Source organism: Gambusia affinis, linkage group LG05 (genome assembly GCF_019740435.1).
Source record: "Gambusia affinis linkage group LG05, SWU_Gaff_1.0, whole genome shotgun sequence".
Classification (NCBI taxonomy): domain Eukaryota; kingdom Metazoa; phylum Chordata; class Actinopteri; order Cyprinodontiformes; family Poeciliidae; genus Gambusia; species Gambusia affinis.
Window position 1 is genome coordinate 21799629 of NC_057872.1, and position 20120 is coordinate 21819748.

At 37.0% G+C, this 20120-nt stretch overlaps 1 protein-coding gene across 8 annotated transcripts in view; it reads left to right on the plus strand.

Annotated features, from left to right (window-relative positions):
- The window catches only part of sema6e (sema domain, transmembrane domain (TM), and cytoplasmic domain, (semaphorin) 6E), a 158502-nt gene that overhangs the window by 80362 nt on the left and 58020 nt on the right, over window positions 1–20120 (plus strand). For all 8 annotated transcript variants that reach the window (XM_044116573.1, XM_044116565.1, XM_044116566.1 and 5 more), the window contains 5 exons: window positions 11055–11256; window positions 14107–14221; window positions 15805–15862; window positions 19124–19180; window positions 19425–19526. In XM_044116573.1, the coding sequence (XP_043972508.1) occupies window positions 11115–11256; window positions 14107–14221; window positions 15805–15862; window positions 19124–19180; window positions 19425–19526 (474 nt within the window). In that variant the 5' untranslated portion in view covers window positions 11055–11114. The remainder of the gene's footprint in view (window positions 1–11054; window positions 11257–14106; window positions 14222–15804; window positions 15863–19123; window positions 19181–19424; window positions 19527–20120) is intronic.

Consider the following 20120-nt stretch of genomic DNA (forward strand, 5'->3'; position numbering starts at 1 on the left):
TTGCCGTAGAGTATGTTTGTCCCAACGACAATGATAAAGTGTTTAATCTTCCTAGGAATGGAGAACCACACCGGCATGATGATGCCATTATCTCTGAGAAGCATTCTCACCAAGAAACCTCACTTTTACTCTTGATTTATATTTTCCCGCATCAGCATAGACCAGTCAGGTTGCTAAAACCCTTTGCTTATAAAAGCAGGGCTCATTGCTTTTCTTCTCATTTAAAATAAATATTGCCAAATGTTCTTTTGTCCCTTGGGCCTGTGCTGCCTCTTCTTTCTATTCATGTCCTGAAAGTCCTGTTGGGACAACGTGACAGTGATGGATCTTCACGTTGACGGCTGTGTGATTACCTCCACTAACAAGGAATAAAGGCAGTGGAGGAATCTTCATAGCTCTTTATCATCCTTTGATCAAGTCTCCGCCATCCTGTCTTCCTGTGTCTTATCGTTGGAGTTTAAATCTCAGCTTTGGCAAAGCTAAATCTGTGGCCTCCTCTTTTGTCAAGACTAAGAGATGGAAGCAGGAGGCCCTTTTCTTGCATCACAGTGACATCAAAAGATTATTATTTAATATGAAGACATTTTGATCTACACAGGAAAAAAAAGGTACCAATCTAGTTCTGCTATCACTTGTAGCACATTGTGATCGACTGACCTTTAAAGATGTGATTCTTAATTTATTTCTTTTAATAGAAGGCAAAAACACTGCGGTAGACTGATAACTCATTCAGGATGTAACATTATTTAGAAAATCATTTGTACCAAAGGGAAGATGGAGATCAAAGAAACCCTGACTTGCTCTGTGTATGGCACACAATAATGACAAGTAAAGAACAAAACAGGAAGGAACATCTTTACAAGGAGTTATATGTGGGGACATTTGAAAGTATTTTGCAATAACTACATACTTTTAGTTTCCAGTTTATGCACAGATTGCATTTGAAAACAAATGTAATAGTCTCTAAGTCTTATGTTTGACTGCATCTGTTGTGACAGAAATTGGATTTTGGAGGTTTGCCCACCACAGTTTTTTTATGTTGCTGATTGTAAAACCATATCAGAGATAGCAGTCTCATTGGCAGACTAAGCTACTTGCTCTCTCTGTGTTGCCATTTGGGCAACAGAAGTGTAATTCCCTCTGTGGTTCTGTCCAACTTGGATGAAATGTTTCTTTTGTTTTCAAGTATTTATTTCAAATGTTTTAGGTTCAAGATGCTGTCAGAAGAATCTGCATCTGGCAAGTCAAGCCTTAGTAACAGAGAAATCAAAACATTTGATTTACTATTACTATTTACTATTCCAAACTTGGACAGGCAGCATGCAAATGAATGCAATGGCACTCATACAAACTACATTTATAATGCAGGCAAATTCCTGGGCTTCCTGCATTTCCTGTGTTCTTTGTTTTCTTTGTTTTTTTTTTGTTTTTTTTTTTTATATGATATGGGGCTTTTCCTCACTTGATGTATGAAAGTGTTTGCAATATGAATCTTACAATCCTCCACTGTGGAAGCATTTCTGTCTCAATGAATCAGAATATCATCAAAAAGTTTATTGACTTTAGTAAACCAACTCACAAAGTGAAATATAGATCATTCCATTTTCTTTTCTCTTTAGCCTTGATGAAACACTTTTGACGCTGTCTGTCATTTGATGATTGTCATTGATTAATCTATATAAAATGCAATCTGAAATATTTCACTGCTCTACACTTTTTTGGGGGGGTATTCTAACTTATTGAGTTGCATTGGTAAGTGAGTTGTATGACAAGTGAAAGCTGTCAAGTAAAATGTGAAGTTGAAAAAATTTCAGCACTGGAACACATTTTCTGTTTTCTTTGGCAAAATGCACTTTGGGAAAGTTAGAATACCTAAACACTTCAGCATCCACCTCTAAGCATTCCCCTGGGGTTTTCCTCAAGCGGATAAGTTGGCTTACTTCAGCTGCTACATCAGATTAAAGACCCTCAAGTAGAAAGGTAAAAGTGAAAACACGCAAAATACAGAAAACAGAAACACTCAGCTTTTTCTCAACTTGCGCTGAATTTCACATCTAGGGCCTCAAAGGAGTATCCAGTTATGACGTCCTTGAGGGAGTGACAGTGCTCGGAGTTTTGTCAATGTAGGGTTCAGGTTGTGTGTCCCTATAACATTCTGAATTATTGATGCCAAAGAGATTGGATGCCAGTTAACATTCACTTCCATATATGAGATTTGAAAGACAGTTGAGGCTTATTGGTGTGAACAAATGCCACCCAGCATTTTTTAACATATCTATTTGATTAGGTGCCACCAGAGCAAGCCTCATTTTAAATACCATGAGCACCCCAGAAGATTGAAGGTGCATCTTGACTGACAGAGGGCACAGAGGGTTAGGGGAGTTATAGGTCTCTCTGAAGATTAATGTAAATAATTAACAGCAGGCAGACAAATGAAAGGGATCTCACTGATGCACGCCCAATCCCTTTTTCTCTGATGGTCCTTTGGGCTTTTTCTTTCCCATTGCAAATAGACATGAAGACGATGGATGATGCCTGCAGCGATTTACCGATCGATCAGAGTACCGCCTCACTGTCTGAATCCTGCTTTAGATCCTTCTGTGTAAAGTCTGGCCAGCTTTTTGTCTGAATAAAGAAGTCCTGGGAGCAAGCCTTACTGGAGGCACTCCTGCTGCTCCCTAAGACTAATTCCTAGTGCACTCAGTGTCAGTCAACAACATCCATTTTTATCGAATATTCAATCTTTATGAGAAGCCAACATCTTTATTTCTATTCTTATAGAACAAGGAGAAAATTGGATCAAAGCAGTCCAGACATAGTTTCTTGGGCTTCCGTCTCTTTGTATCAGCATGCCTTTACTTTAACACAAACTCTCTTAAGATCTGTCATGGAAGCTGAAGTATAAAGCACATCCTAATCTGTAGGGATTATTCATTGAGAACAGAGGAGCAGTATTTTGACTTGGGGTGACAGTCAATGGCCCCTGCGAGGGGACAACCCATCACTTGTCTGAATTTCATAGATACTAAGGTCAGAGTAGTGCTCCCTTGGGAACTAACTGAGTGGCAGAATGGCAAAGAGGGTCCCAGCCTCCTGACACATGCATCGCAGGCCAGATCCCATCCTCTCCTCTTCCTACAATGACACAATGGAGGCTCTTGGGGAGTAAAAATAATATCATACTGACACAAGGCAGCTGATATATTAATCCAAGTACTCTAGACCTAAAGGGACCATTGATTTTCTATTCCTTGTAAAATGCAAGAAGCCACCCGTCATTCCTCTTCAACCATAAAAGCTAATGAACTTAATAAAATGTTTCCCTCAAGCCATTTTGTTTTGGACACTGTGGGATCTCTGAAACATTCAGAAATCAACAACTTTATCTAACATGTTTTTATTCAGCTGCTTAGACGACTTGTTGAATTGTCTATCTTGTCAGGTAGCTCTGGAGGTCTAGTTCTAGAGTTTCACTATATAAGTAGAGGTACACAAAATATACTTTGATAGAAGATTCAGGGTTTTTTTTATTAACTAAAAATCTTACATCTAAATCTTGGACTCATAATTTCAAAGTCTCAGTCATTATCCCAATTCTGCTGTTGCCAAGGCATTTTTTTATTAGGACGGGTTGTATCTACCCTGGAATAAGTCTTGCACCATGTCTGACACACACGTGAACACAAGTCTATAGAATCCACCTCTTTCTCCTGTGGGGGTTGTTCTCTCAATTGTTGTTCAAAGCTCCAGGATCCCAGTTCCAGTTTGCCCTGGCAACGTCTGGATGCTTAACCACTGGAAATCTAATTAGCAAAGGTTTCCTCAGCCTTGCTGGGTTGAGAGCAGAGTTGCAATAACCTGCAGGTACAGAAAGAAATTGCTAAAAATACATATATTATGGTAATATTCAAGTACAATGTTATATTCATCTGCAGAAAATTCAGTTCCACAGTTTTCTTAGTCAGCTGTTGATGGTTTTTGTGGTGTTAACTCCCAATGTAAGAATGATACCAGTGTTTGAGAAAAATAACTTGGATCTGATTGGGATGAGCTGTGTGATTTCTGTCATGAGACTGCAATCAGATCAGTGGTCCAATGAATCTTACCAAAGGAGAACTGGGAGGGACAACGTGGCTCAGGACTCAACAACACAATCTTTGTCTGACAAACAACCATTTCTGTCATGCGCTGCTTTTCCTCCTGTCACATTTCAACTCACATGTGGTTGTTTTGACAAGACATTGGAACCATTGGGTGCAGACAGGCCCTGGAAAGCATGGAGAACCAGAAAACCTAACACACAAAATGGACGGTTTGATTTGCTTGTTTTAAACTTCACCTCTTTGTAAACACAACTATCAAACTTTAAAGGCTTTTTTCGAAGCAGCTAAGGTATTGCTACGAGAGGAGCTGCAGAAACCCTACTTGAAACTCAGTCATACTTTTTCTTGCATACATTTCATAACATCACATATCACATACAATATTACAATTGTTTCTTCTGATACTCATTAAACCTTCAATGTCCTATGGTTTTCTTTGCTTCATTTCTGAATCCTAATATTTCATAAAACATGTTTAATTCTTGATGTATTTACCTGATCACCTTTTATGGCATTATTATGGTTCAAGTGATGATGTGACTAATAATGTCTAAACATTACAAAAGGTCCAAGTTTGTGCCAACCACAGTGGAACACTGTATTTGTAGGAAATAGGGAGGAGAGCCACACATCAATGGTTGTAATTTCCAAATACTTGAGACCATTTCTAAAAATGTTTATGAATCCCTATTGTAATAGTACAGACACCAAATATGTGCTAGTATGCATTAGTACTCACGGTGGAAATCATCTTGGCATTAACTTTCACAGTCTTCCTTGTATCACGATTTGGGTGATACAAGGAATCGGCTTCAAGGAAAATGAATGTCGCTCTGGATTCTTTGCAAAGCCCAGCCAAAATTGTGTCTAGTCACATTGCACTGAGGTATTTTAGGATCCCAAGCTGCATTTTATTTTGAATAATTTAGATGGGCTGTACAGAAAATTCTGCCAATCACCAATTTTTTTACAAATAACTGGAGGTTGTGTTTCACAACAAATTCTGCAATACTAAACCGCAATTCGATGGTGGTCCACTCTATGTAACAATATGTCTAAGTGAAAAGTGCCTTGGCATACAGACACAGGAAACCTTGCTGGCTCTCATTGTAAACATGTTTCAAAAAGGTTTAAAATAAATTACGGTAATGTTTTTACTGCAGTAACATAATGTTCCACTGCAAATTTTACAAACATGTAACTGTTTGATTGTAGTACATTTTAGAGCAGAAGAAAAATCATATGTTGAGAAATATATCCTCCCCCTCTGTCACAATTATTGATCTCCCTGCTGTCAATGATGTGTTTACTGGATCTTTTTTTTTTTTTTTTTTTTTTTTTTTTTAAACATTATTCTGCTAATCTTGCAATAACCATTTTCCATATTGCTGGAAGTGTTAGTCAGATTCTTGTCTAAAATGTTCTGGCATTTGCCTGAAGCTATCCCATTGCCAAGGTTCCCAAGTTCTTTGGAAGGAAAACTGGCTCATAATATCCCAGATCAGTCACAATGTGTAACAGTGGGCTTTAGGAGGCACATATTCATTTTTTGTTGCCCACCAGGCTCACCTGAAGGTTTTGTTGCAGAATAGTCTCATTTTTACAAAAGCACACAGTTCCAGGCAAAGTTCTAATAGCATTTAGCAAATGTTCTTACACTTGTAGAAAGAAAGGTGGTTGAACAGAAAATGTTTTTTTCTGTCATCCCTCTGAAACAATTGCTTGGCATGTAAATGGCATCCAATGGTTGGCAGGGGTATTGGTGATACCAAGATCTGCTTCTGGTGAAATGTTGCTTTTTTCCCTTACCATCCTCGCCATCTTCATCACTGTGAGTGGGTACAAATCCAGGCTGGTTGGCATTAGTTAAGATTAACTACGGATGCATCTGTGTCATGACTTACTTGTATTCCAGAGAAACAGAAAGTTATGCATTACAAATTAGAAGTTGCTACAAAGTCAGGCTAACATAAAAGGATTTTAAAACTACCTAAATAATGCTTTAGTTTCATTTCTTTAAAGATATTGTTGGGGTACTGGCAAATATGCCACCAGGGACTTCAGTTAATAATTAATTGTTAACTTGGGATTTTTATCCTGTCTTAGTTAATGTACTCTAATTTGTTTTTAATTTTTCGGTGTGCAGGAAGAAAGGGGATTTATTTGCGACTTTTTAAGTACACCTATGGGTGCCAATAAATTTGTCAGTGTCTGTATTAGTTCCCCCTAAGCTCAGGGATATCCATTTGGTGACTATACAAGTATAAATATAAAATATTCATTGGCTATTATAGTTTTGCAGATTAGTCTTCATACAACTGGGAAATTGCAGAAAGACCAGAGAGCAGTTCTGAGTCAGGTGAATGCTCTGCTTTTAATAGTGTGCATCAGGTGTTGGTTAAATATATAGTTATATACTAAGATTAGACAGATGCATGAAAAGCAATGGAGCTGATTGAGGACAAAATTGAAGTTTGAATTTTAAATTACATTTTATGAGACTGTATTACCAGAACAAGCGGGGGACTATAAAGCAATAAAATTGTGTCGACTCATTTATCCTGTTAGTCAAATGCCTCATGTCTTTACAACCATTTCATATCAGCCCAGAGATACAAAGCTTTCTATTCATCAATGTAAATCTTAGATAATCAATAAGGTTCCCCCACTTCTCAGAAGCCTTTACCCTCTAAAGCGGTACAACAGTCAATGTCTCCCAGATGGCTTAACAAGTCCAGTTCATTAAAAAGCGAACGATCGGGGCCCTCCATTCCAAACCCTCGAACACAGAGAGCAAGTAGTGGATGGGAGAAGTGGTGGCTTATTTCCCTTTGACAGCTGTCAGCTCATCAGCCACCCACTCCCTCTTTAGACACGTAGTCATTAACCCATCGACTCTCTGTTAGGTTTAATTAAGAAAGTTAACACTTCCACTTGGGGTTGTTTCAATGGTGCATTTACATGGCAGGTAAACAAGGGATCTCAGCAGCTGATCTGTTCCTACTGCAACCATTTAGGGTAAATGTGACAAACATATCTCTCTGTTGAATAAACTTATTCACATCCTATTGCCTCAGCAGTTTAGTATCATATTTGAAATTTGTTTTTCTGTTCCAAATGTAATACAGCAGCTCGGTTTTGGTACGTGAAAGAGATGCATCTGACTCGTGAATGTTTGCTAGGTTTTCACAATTTTTTGGATGCCTTTTGAGCTCAATGAGCTCTATAAAAAACACCATCAACCTAATTTAATTTGAAAGGTCTGATTTAGATAATTGAGTTGGAACTATAGAGTATTCTATTTAGTTTAAGTTTGAAAATGAAATTGGTGATCTGCATTGGACCTGAAAATCTGCTCCACTCTCTATAATGTCAGATCTACAAGAGTTCAGACCAACCAGTTTGCCTTGTCTTGTTTTGCATGCATCATCATCTCCTGGCAGTGTTCCTTGAGTTCAGTTGGATGTCAATGAGTTCAGACTGATTTTGATCTTTTTTACACGGAAATAATGTTCCTTGGATGTGCTGCACACGAAGACCGGTTGAGCATGTCCATAACAGACGTTGGTCATATTCTGTGGATTGCTTTGATGTTTAAACTCATGGTTATCAGATAAAAAAAGCTTGCAAACCACTGCAGCCTATGAGATATTGTCCTCATATACTGTGTAAGGCTTGCAGCACAAGCTGTTGTAATTTGTTCTTTTTGTATTCTCTCTGGGCTTCCTTTCTGTTCTCACCTAAAAACATGTGGCTAAAGTTGTATTACCAAGTGACAAAGTTTGTAAATGTGGGAAAATCTTGCAGTGTAGCCAGTATATTGGACAAACTTATGCACTAGTTGAAGTCATCACAGTTTAAAGTAGCAGCCAACCAGCATCAGATACAAAACATTTATGACAACAATCCAGACTGACATTTTATTATGGTTTTTAAGTAAACTAAAGTAAATTCTCAACTAACTGCATCAACTAAATAAAATGAATTTTATTCTCTCCAAATACAAGAACTTTTACCACCAGTATAAACAAATTAGATACAGTTTCTTGCCTTGGCATATTTTTCTTGATAAAACTGTCAGTGCGTCTTGTATTCCCTTTGGTTCCAAATCTGACATTGTTAATTTTAGATTCTCTGCTTTTGGTTTCTGAATTTCTTATTTCATTTTTCTATGCTCCTGATTCTATGAAAAATTAGGATATGTTTATTATTAGTGGTGCAGATATGTGCCTCTTTGACACCTCAGAGACAAATTACCAGTAAGTGGAAAAATAGTTATTGTCTTGAGTTGTTTTGATGGAACTTGGAGTTTGATGCAGGCATATTCTGGGGAATTAAAGAGTCTATATGATTTACTGAGCTTTAAAAATACTACCAACTACCAAATTATTTTTAAAATAACTTCAAGTTAGTTTCTGCAAATAATTTCAAAATGTTATAGAACATCTGGATATTAGAAAATGTAAAGAAAAATATATAATATTTGCTGTTTTTGGCACATGTGAACTTACCAGTTCCCCTTGAAACCAAGAGCTCATCTAATAAACAAACCTAACAGCAAATGTGCTTGTTCTCTTTGAGCTTTTGTTTGATTATTACTTTCGATAATCACCTTTTATGTCACCTTTAGACCCATGGTTCTCAAACTGTGGCATAAGGGTCTTCATACTCAAAGTTTGGCTAAAACAAACATTGTTCAAAAGAAAGATTAAACACAATCATTTGAGAGACCTGAAATGAATGGTGGAGAACCAGGGATAAGTGCTGGTGGCATTCTTTGCTGTTAGCTTTTACTCTGAGGTCAGAACTTGGATCTGGGAATAAAGTCACACCCAACTTCACAGTGTTCCAGCTGCAAGTTGAACAGCTGTATTTCCCTGTTTTTGTGCTCATTGAACAGGATATCTACTAATAGCAACACTAGCTAATAATAACATACTTCTCATTTTTTTACACTTGAACATCATTTCATACATCATTTTTAAAGAAATATTAAAAATGTAATGATTAGTGACTAGTTTAAGGAAACAGGAGAGCAAATAAAGAATTTATTATTATAGAGATATTGCTCCACTTTTAAATGTGTGGGTTTTATTTGGATTCGGTTTGGGGAGTAACTTCCAATGTTTTCACTTGAAATTACAGCTTCAGAAAGCCTTGATTTTAATGTTTGCAACTTTAAAGCAAAGTAAAACTAGCTGACTTTTTAAATGTGTTTTTAGGACATTGACTGAAAAAGTCAATGTCTTGTTTTAAAGTGCCTGACATGATGTTTGTATCAGAAGACCTATTTAGTTGGGTGTTATTTGCTATCATTTAACACTTTTCTAGATTCCTGATACAACTTCTTATCCAACACAAACAATAAACACACAGCTAAATACAACAGAATGTCTTTTAGAGCGTTGGGAACAATTGAAGAACAACTTAGAACATTAGTGTCAATATTTTTTAGTATTAGCAGTTAAGATTAATATGTTTACGATTAGAATTTATTTTTTCCCGGGGCGCGCTGTGGTGGCGTAGGGGATAGAGCGACCCACGTTTGGAGGCCTTGAGTCTTCGACGCGGCCGTCGTGGGTTTGATTCCTGGACCCAGCGACATTTGCCGCATGTCTTCCTCCCTCTCCATTCCTCTCAGCCTACTTTCATATAAGGAACACTAGAGCCCACAAAAAGACCCCCTGGAGGGGAGGGGAAAAAAAGAATTTATTTTTTTCCCCATTTGAATAAAAGCATCTAAAAGAATAATCTTTGATAGAAATAAAGGCAAATACATTAAGTTATCCTGTTATTTGATAGAAATAAAGGCAAATACATTAAGTTATCCAATTATTTCTGTGTTCTCTAATGAGAGGCAATTTTTGCATTACTTAAATTACTGAAAACTGCTGCTGAGTGTGGACGATTTATTTCTTCTTTACTTAAAATTTTCCAGCTTAGAGTTATTCCTTTCTCTCAGAAGTCATTAGTCTGGTTACACTTTCCTATCTCTATGGTTCATGACCTGGAACTAACAGTAGGTCGACTATATAAACCCCATAATTCCTTTGGGGCTCATTCAGTCTTCATAGAACAATGCTGAGCTTTGCATCCTTTCAGCTGCAGGATTTAATTCCCTTTACCTGCTGTCGAAACTCTTCAAGTATTAGTGTGTGGCAGTAGATTGATGAATTTTAATTTTGCACATTTATGTGCTTAATGAAGATAGACCACAAAGAAGAATACCAATTTCTTTGAGTTAATGTTTTCTGACTTTGATTCTGACATTGACACACTTAATGTATATATTTATGATCACCTAAACTATTTCTTTCTTCATCCTTTCTTTAACCAAGACTAAACTCCTTCATATTAATGGTCTTTTTTTATTAGACTGTCCTGACAATTTTACAGTTCAAATAATTTGTTACAAAAAAATTTAATTAAACCCCTTTTTGCTGGCACATTGTCCCTGTCACTTCAGGACATGTAGTCACTAGACTCCTGAAGGTGTGCTGTATATTCTCACCGCAATCAGGAAGTTGTGATGGAAGGCTGTAACAGTGCCGTGTCAGCTCTGAAAGACATCCTTGGATGGTGAATGTCGCAGGTGGTCCGATAGCCTGTTTCTTCAAAGCTCGTTATTGTGTGCTGGTGCTTTTTCTGACATGTCATAACCTTCCTTTCTTTCTTTTTTTTTTTTGCTGTTATTTCAGTAGTTGAGAAGATGCTCAATGTTCCATTTCTGAATTGATTTGAAGTAAATGTAAAAACAAAACAAAAAATAAAAATAAAAACATATTTTTATATAGCTTAGTTAATTATTTGCTTTAATTTTCATTGTTTAAATCAAATTTAAACATGGATCAATAAAAAAAATGTGAAAGTCCAGTTTATTTCCCATTAGTTTAGCATGGATTGTAAATTATTTTATTTTATTTTATTTTGCCATGTTATTTCTCCTTTTAGGTGAGTTGGGGAGCCTGCTGTCAACCATGAGTTTCTAGTGAAGTTTCATATTCTGCCAAAATGAGGCTGACGTCCGGATCGCCTCGACCCATCCTGCCAGCCTTTCTGGCTTCCACCATAGCCGCCTTTTTACTTCAGCTGTCCTCGGGAGCTGCACCGTTTCCACAAGACCTGGAACCAATCAGCATCGTGGGCAGAGAAAGTAAGTTCAAAATCGTCTGTGTTGCCATGGTGAACCTTGTTCCAGGAGTAATTGTAAAACAAGGTGAGGGATTATATATCATCAGCTGGAAGCATGCATTAGTGAAAGTGGATGTGTGTAAGACCGTGTTTGTTGAAAGTAACTGTGCAGAGATTTGTTATAGGGTTTGAATTCATTTTATTTATTTTTTCTTCATCTTGGTATGAAATGAGAAAATACACAATGCAGAATCTGAGCTGCATTTTGAACTGTCCAAAAAATCTGTCAAACCAGACAAAACTAGCAAGTCCAAGCTCTAAACTTTCAACTGAATTGCTTGTTAGTTACAACTGTTTGCATCTGATATGTTAAATATATATAACAACTCTTTTCTGCTTTTTTTCTGTGTTTGATAAATTTGACAACCTATAAATGTTCACTAATATGTATTGTCCCATTTAAAAAAAAAAAAAACTTGTACTATAAGGGAAAATTACAGTAATAACATAAAAAACTACTGCAGTTATTGAAAATATGTCCTTTTATAAAACCGTAGGGTTGAGAGATGTATTTTTATTTGTTTTCTAATAACTTAATACCTAAAATACCTGAAGCTGCTAACAGAGTGAACTTTGCAGGAGGACAGTCAGGAAATAAAAGTGACAATGACTGCTATAAATTCATTATATTTCACTTGAGATCATTCATTTTGTTTGAATATCAGTGCAATTTCAGTGATAGCCAATAGAACCTAATGGAAAAAAAAATGTAACTGAAAACCACAATAAAATAAAAACTTGAGAAAAGGTTATACTGCACAGTTTGACATGTCTGACACACTGTCTTTAACATAATATCCAAGAGAATCATCTGTAATATCCTGTCATTGGAGAGGTCTACAGAAGAGGCCTTGGCCACCAACCATTATGACCCATAATTGATTTAAGAGGTGGCAGAGATGATGGCCCTTATGCTGTAATTGATCTATCTGGAGTAGAGGAACGCAACCATTAGCAGAAATAGCTGCACTAATAGTACTATATGTGGAGCTGCATCCCAGGTGTAATGAGAGCAATTTGTCACCTCTGGTTCAAGCAGGTGACAGAGTGGGACAAGGTCTCTCACAACTTTGACATGTCCATTATGAATCATACTACTTTGTCTGAATCAAGTCTATGAAATCACACCTAAGTGACATCTCCATTTGTGAGAAATGGGACAATTCTAGCATCATAATCTTGTTTGTGACAGATTGTGTGGACTGTAAAGTCAGCAAATCTTCTAAAGTGAGTGAAGATGTTTTATCTTGAAACTTCCTTCATAAAAGTCAAAGCTATTTGGGGACTTTTCTTTGGAATTAGTTTCTTAGCTTGATGTTCTGAGTGGTTTAAGCGTTTGACTGATCAAAGGCCATGCCGCAGAAAACCAATGACTGTAGCTAATGATTCTTCTTTTATGTGGTCCTTTCCATCAAAACTCCTTTCAGCAAGTTGCAGAACACATAATGTTCCTGCTCATCTACTTTGCATTACTTCAAAACAGCTTATTGGTTTGAAACGATGAGCTAATTCTTTACAGCGGTTAAAGCCATAGAGCGTATAGTTTAATCATTCCCTGTGTAAACATGCTTTATAAGTAGCTTTCTGTGTAAACCTGTGTGTGAAAAATATTCATATCTGATATTTTTTATATCGGATATGAATTCCCAGGGAATGTAATGTACAGAGGACATTGAATAGTTTTGGCATGGTTAATATACATTTCTTTACAACAGGATTTTAATCTATAACTATTGACTTCCATGGTTGATGTGGATGATGTCTCGGTGTTTGCTTTGAGGTGGCCCAGTCTTATTTTAGCCTAAAGCGCTTTTTTGTTGTTGGTAGATGTTTTTGTTTAGTACGGAGTATTTTCAAGGGACTTCAATCTGCTGACAGGCTGTCATTTTGTCATTTAAACTTCTGGACACCATCACTCATTGTTAAAGCGTCTAGTGAGTTAATGTGCTGTTGAAGAAGAGATGGGGGGAGAATGGAATTTACATTCAGTAGAAGAGGAAGGTAAAAATGAAAATCCTCTTTAATGGAACATGGAGCTGATGTATCACTATTTCTATTTGCTCCAGCTCACTGGCTTCATCTTATCTCGCAATTTTTGTGCAACAGCACACTCAGATTTTTCTTATGCCTGAACACACCTTATTTCTCTCAAGTTGTAGTGTACCTTTTTTTTTCCTCTAGTGTCTGTGGATTCAAAATGTTCTTTTGCAAGGTGGAACTATTTAAATAGCACTCATGACTGCACCAAATTAAACTCCTGTGACCTCTGAAACAGATGATTGCTATTTTAATGCAAGTTGACCCAGACAGACAGTCTCTCCATTGAAATGATTTTGTTTTTGTTCCTTGTCTCTACTTGGCACAGACCCCAGGCGTGTCTGTTCAGAAACTCTTACCAGAAGCCATTTATTTAAATCAGATTGACTTTGGTGACATAAGTGCCTAATTTGCAACTTAGGAAGTCTTTTTTTTTTTTGCTTGCTTATCCACCTCTACAAGTGCACATTAGCATACACTAAAATCATTATTTTATGTGCAGAATAATCTAGGTTATCACCTTGAGTAATAATTATACGGTGGCTGAATATCTGCCTATTGTTACACATCTCCATTACTCTGATACTTAAAAGAAAAATATAGGGGGAAAGGCTTCCTTTTAGTTTTAATGTTGCCTTGTTTATTGTCATTTACATCATTCCAACTTTACATTGCTACTTTAGGTTTTAATCTGTATTGAGATGTGGCTCTGCTATAACTTATTGTATTGCGTCCACTGAAATGTTTCCTTCACTCCGTCTTTCAACCCATGCAGCCTCGTACCTCTACCCCAGCTTTCAGGGGCTCATGTCAGACAACGACACTATCCGCCTGGGCCTGGACTTCCAGAGGATGCTGCGGATCAACCACATGCTTTACATCGCTGCTCGGTTAGTCTTGACTCTGGAATAAATGTAATTTAAATCTCTTTTGTTTGAAATTTTATTATTCTGGATCACCTCTATGTTCAGGCAAAGGAAAGCTGGCATTTAGGGTGGATGCTAAATTGTTGTACTCTCAGTCAGTTAGTTTTTGCTTCTGATTAAATAGCTTTTTATTTCTTTCCTATTAAAAATAGCCTGATAAGTGAGAAATCATAACCATATTACTGTAGGTTAATTCAATTTTTTTTATATCCAAATTTGTGGAATGTGATGTATGTGAACACCTAGAGAAAACTTAAAAAACAAAAAGAGAAAAAGAAAAGTTCTCATCTAGATCTATCATCGAAATTTAATTACCCACTGATACTGTAATCTTATGATCCAGGGCAATTTAAAAAAAATGGTTCTTGTGGTTCTAATATCATATAAACTAATATGAAAAAGCCACAGAACTACTGCCAATTCCACTACTTAGTACATTTTTAAAATGGTTCATTTATGGGCATATTCACATTTTGCATATAGCTGCTAAACCTGATTCACTGACTTGTGAACTCAACAGGGAGTTGAGGGGAACAACATATTTCAGAATATAGCAGTAATTAAATGAAGAAAGCAAACTTTAGTTATTAACTCTGCAACTTTAGTGAGGGGAAAATGTTAGTATGTCATCTGAAAAATCATTACATCCAGAACAACTGTGAACAGCATTAATTAATAATGTTCAGATGTAGCTTTTCACCATATGTGTTCAACAGAGATTGAGAAGACTAACACCAAATCTGGTTTACAGAAACAGGAAAATTTAATGCAGTAAGACTTTCTTTCTTTCTTACTGAAAGGCAGCAGGGCTAACAACAAAATGTGAAACTTAATGAACAAAGAAGTAAAGTGAACTTTATAAGTTCATGTCTTGGTTTTAATGTGTGTATAAATGAGGCTGATAAGGTACTTTTTGAAATAGGAGGATTAAGAAATATGATTAAATATGAAACTGTCTTTAAATTAGCTTAATTTTAACACCTAATCAGGTTTTTATATTTTAATTACATTTATTTCTGTTTCTGTGGCACCTCTTGGCCTGCTAGAACCTTCACTAATTGTAATCTTCACCATTAAGTTTCCATTAGGTAGTTTTCTAAAAGGCGCAAGGTTTTTCCTTCTCCCTTTTGCTAAACAAGTTCTGCTTCAGCATTTGGCTTCGTTCCAAACTGCAGCACCCCGCCTGCCAAGAAATCCATCTACAAAGGTATAGAGAGCCCTGATCTACGTAAATTGGCTTAATATTTTCCACAGCTGCATGCAACATAGTGTGCCTCACTCCACTTAGTGAATCATGTGGGTTTTGTCAATAGCTGGGGAAAAAAACTTTTGTAAGGTTTTGAAGCCAAACTTTTTTTTTTCCACCATCTAGATGTTTGCGTGAAGCTGGGATCAATCTCTTTGAGTGAAATCAAAGCTAGTTTCTTTCTTTGTGGTTGAACTGCTGAGATCAAAATATTATTGAAGTCTGTATTCAGAAAGCCTATAGAATGAATAAAGGCATGAGGAGATGACTGTTTTTTGTCTTGACTCCCTCTCTCTTGCAGGGACCATGTTTTTGCAATCAATCTTGGCACCTCGTCTGAGCAGATAATCCCACAGCAGGTAGGAAAATATTTTCACTGCCATGATTGAAAATCTGCTTCTGCTGGTTTGCCTTATGTGATACAATGTATATGAAATTATTCTTTTCAGATTTTACAGCTGATTCTCTATCCCTCGTATCCCACATTGGGTTAGTTATTTTCCTCTTGCAAATACTTTTTTTTTTAACTTAGAGATTGATATTCAGGTGTTTGATTTCATGATGTTTTGGAATTATTTACAACAATAATTCTTAACCTATGCTTGGTCACTTTTAGCCATTAGTGGGCAAAATTGGAGTTTGCACTGCTTGTATATAAGAATACATGGTCCATTAGTATTTTTGATGTTCTGTTTACTGCAGTGTCTACTTTTCTTACAGTGAATTGCTCTGGCTGACCATGAGCCAGAAATTTGCTTAAGTGCTAGGCTACTGTTTGCATCTTTGCTCCCTTTTTTGATATTACTCATTGATAATTTGTCTTAAAGTCTTAAAATATGTCAACAAAAAAATGAGTTGTTCGCTTAACCTTCACCTTTGCTTTAAATTATTCCATTGTGAGCATCATTCTAAAGGCACATTAATAAGTTGGGGAAATGTATGATGTACACATGATATCTGATGTATGTCATGTGTATATCCAACATAACTTGTACATCAGCTTTTGATCTTCATAATGCTTCAAGTCACAGCTGTCATTGCTCAATCAAAGTTTGCAATATTGCAACTGCAAAGGATTACTTTAATGTGGTTTTAGTAAGCTGATGTATTTTAGATACCATGCATTCAAAATCTACTTGTCAACAATATAATTAGCCAGTTGGAGGGAGGAACTTAAATAATGGTTGATGCCCACACTAGATCTGATTGTTGTGGCTGAGATGCTAAAGTCCACAGGAAATGGTGGGGTCATTGCAATGATGGGAAATAAATAAAAAAGAAATATGGGGGTGTATTGTCATCAATATTGTCATCATAGTATTAATAATAGTATCTCAGTGACATGTTTTTCTGATGTCATGCATAACATTAGCAGTAAGCCTTGTGTGTTGAGAATAACTGGTGTGATTTTTAAAGGTGAGGAATGGAGCACCCCGAGTTATTTATGCAAGGCATTTCTTTTTTCTTTCTGAATCGCACTGTTTACACAAAAAAGCAACTTCTTGTAATGTTTGAGCCTGATTATTTTCTACACTTTGCCTTCTTTTTCATTCATGTAGTAAGCAATCTCTCTCCAGACATGCATCTACCACAAATGAAATTGTGTTGTTGTTGCTCTTACAGTGCCTTGTTCTCCCCTATCTGAATCTCATTTGTCAAACATGATTGCACTTAAATAAAGGCTCTCTGAGGTCTGAACTTTTTGTTTGCTTGTATTTAGATTAGCCCCAAACATGAATATTTGTTTCGATAAGGGCACTTCTTGATGTCAAGGATGATCTAAGCTGCTGATTTGGGTGAAGGCTTTTGCACAATGAAAATGGGAACTTCTAAGCACCACATTGTTCTCCTCTTATGCGAGAAGCTTAGTATTAAATGTTTGAACGTGATGCATTCTTTATTCATTCACTCAAACTTCTCCAGTCTCCAATATAGCGGCAGCAACTGAGTGGAAAATTATAAAGCCTGTTCCCATATTCTCCTTCTCATTCTCCTTTCTTTCTGTTATCCATCTCCACTAGATCATTAGTGTGTGACTGATTCATACCACCAGAAAATGGTATGTTCTCATCACAGATCCATTCCCTTTATGCAAGCTCATTTTAAACCGCCTCTTCATTTTTCACACCAGGCGTTCATTCACGTTCTCCCCTTCATTGATCTCCCCTGGTTTGAGTGGCTGTATTTTTTTATTAGTAAACCAAATCGAGCTTAGAGGAGACCAGAAATATTACGATAGTGCTGACATTGACTGAATTGTATCAGTTCTTCACAAAATTAAATCAGAGTCGTGTTGAGAAAATAATTATAAAATTAGAAACTAATTTTTTTGCAAACGTTTGTCATGTTTTTGCACATCAGCAGGAAGTTAAATAGATATTAACTCAAAGTACAGGAGCCTTGTGGTATCATTTTGTTTCACATCGGTCTGGAATCAGAGCTGAACCTTGCATTCCCTGTTTTTTCTTCTGCAACTTTGTTTTATTTATACCAATCTCGAGACAAACAGAAGAAAGAATGAAATCTAAAGGTGTTGACAATAACTCAGTAATAGAATCTAAAAGTAGTATTCTCTTTATATATTTTCAAATAGCCTCCAGCATTCAATTTGCTGGTTGTGAGATTTTCTTTTTAATAAAAGCATATTTTATCTCTCAGTAAAATCAAAGGTGAGGTGTTTCCACAGAACAGATAGGTTAATTTAACAGTTTGATTGATTCGCCACAAAAACAAGGAATTATAAATGTGAAGTTGCATAATATCTGGAGGCTAATTATTTGTAGCACATTTAAACGGATTCCAGGAAATCAGAGTTTGTTTTATCCTGGATAAAATTCAGGGATATTTAAAAGAAGTGATGGCTGAGCAACAGCGGTTTTAACCTACGGACTGGAAATGGCTTTTCATGGTCGGGGGCTGTTCCAACACACCCTATCATGCCACTGAGGAAGACATCAAACTTTGTCTGATCATATATTGTTATGAGATGTTGGCAGAAATGGAGCTTAATCGACGCAGACATGTAGACAACTGCTTGAATTCTCAGAGGAATGCAGGAGGTTCGGAAGAATTTTATCCGTAAATTAGTTGACAGCGAGGAGGAATGCTTTAATCCTTCGGCTGGCAAAGCTTGTTAACAAGTTGCTGAATCTTTTTTGTACCAGCTCAGCATGTATGAGGCTGTGATACATAAAGTGTGAGTTGTTTCCATGTCTGCAGATGGAGGGCAGGATTGTTTTTAATTTGTTTTTGGCCAGAAGGTTAATTGGGATTAATTGACTCCTCTTCATATAGGCTGTAAAGTGATCTGAGCTTCCTCTTTTGCAGTCTTTTGTTTCTCTTGTATTCACAGCCTCACGGATTGGTTCTTATCTCTGAGTGATTTTTATCTCTGAGGAGCCACAGTGTTTGGCTGCCCACTGATGAGCCGCTCAGGCACTGCGGGGGTCCCTGATACTTCCCTGTTTGTTTTTCCCCCACAACAGTTTTATTGAAATTAATGAGATTTTTATCACAGCGGTCTTGTAATGGCACTTGAACGACTGGGAGCGACGGAAGCTGAGATGGTGAGAAAGAGTCTTGTCTTCAAGCTGACAGTTGCCTGTCTTGTTGTTTTCCAGAAACTGACTTGGAAGACGAAGGATGTGGCGAAGTGCACTGTGAGAGGGAAGAACAGCGTGAGTGTCATCATCTAGAGAAATATATTTTCATCTCTCTACTTGTGCTGTTGGTCTGATTTCTCCTACAATCCTCCTTGGCCCATGTTTGTTTTCAGCACAGTGGAAGTTTGCACTAAGAAACCTAAAGATTAGAATAATGTGCTGTTGAGCAGTAAAGTTGTTTGTGTCTTGCAGGAAGTTGCTAAAACCTCATTTGATTTTATTGCTTTGCAATAATGCTGAGCTTATCCTCTCCTGACAGGATGAATGTTACAACTACATCAAAGTGCTGGTCCCACGCAATGACGAAACTCTGTTTGCCTGTGGCACCAATGCCTTCAATCCCACCTGCCGTAACTATAAGGTAAGTTACTGCACCGCTGTGTGCCGACTGCTGGCCTCAATTACAGATAAGTGATTGTTTTGGGGCTATAATGAGACACTGTGTTTGTGGCAGTGTCCTTGCATCCTCTCAGTTGCACTGTGTTGTGTTTTTTTTTTTTTTTCTTTTTAAATGGAAATGATACACTTTTGCCACATTAGTGTCGCCCTGCCTTTATAACTCGTATGTTCAGATCACAGACTGATACAACAGGTAACAACAACACAGCTGGATAATAGAGTATAAACTTCCTCTAGACAACTCAGTAACATAAACTTTGGTACAAACTTACTCCATCTATCCATCCATCCATTTTCTGTTCACCATTGTCCCTAATGGGGTCGGGAGAGTTGCTGGTGTCTATCTCCAGCTACGTTCCAGGCGAGAGGCGGGGTTCACCCTGGACAGGTTGCCAGTCTGTCGCAGTACAAACTTACTATTGACACATTATTTACATGTGTAAGAATTGACTCGACACAATGAGGATAACTTTTAGCAGCAAGGTTGATGATGATAAATTTGCTTTAGTAAATGGTGAAGCAGACGAGCAATTTTTGATAGTTTGGAACGTAGATT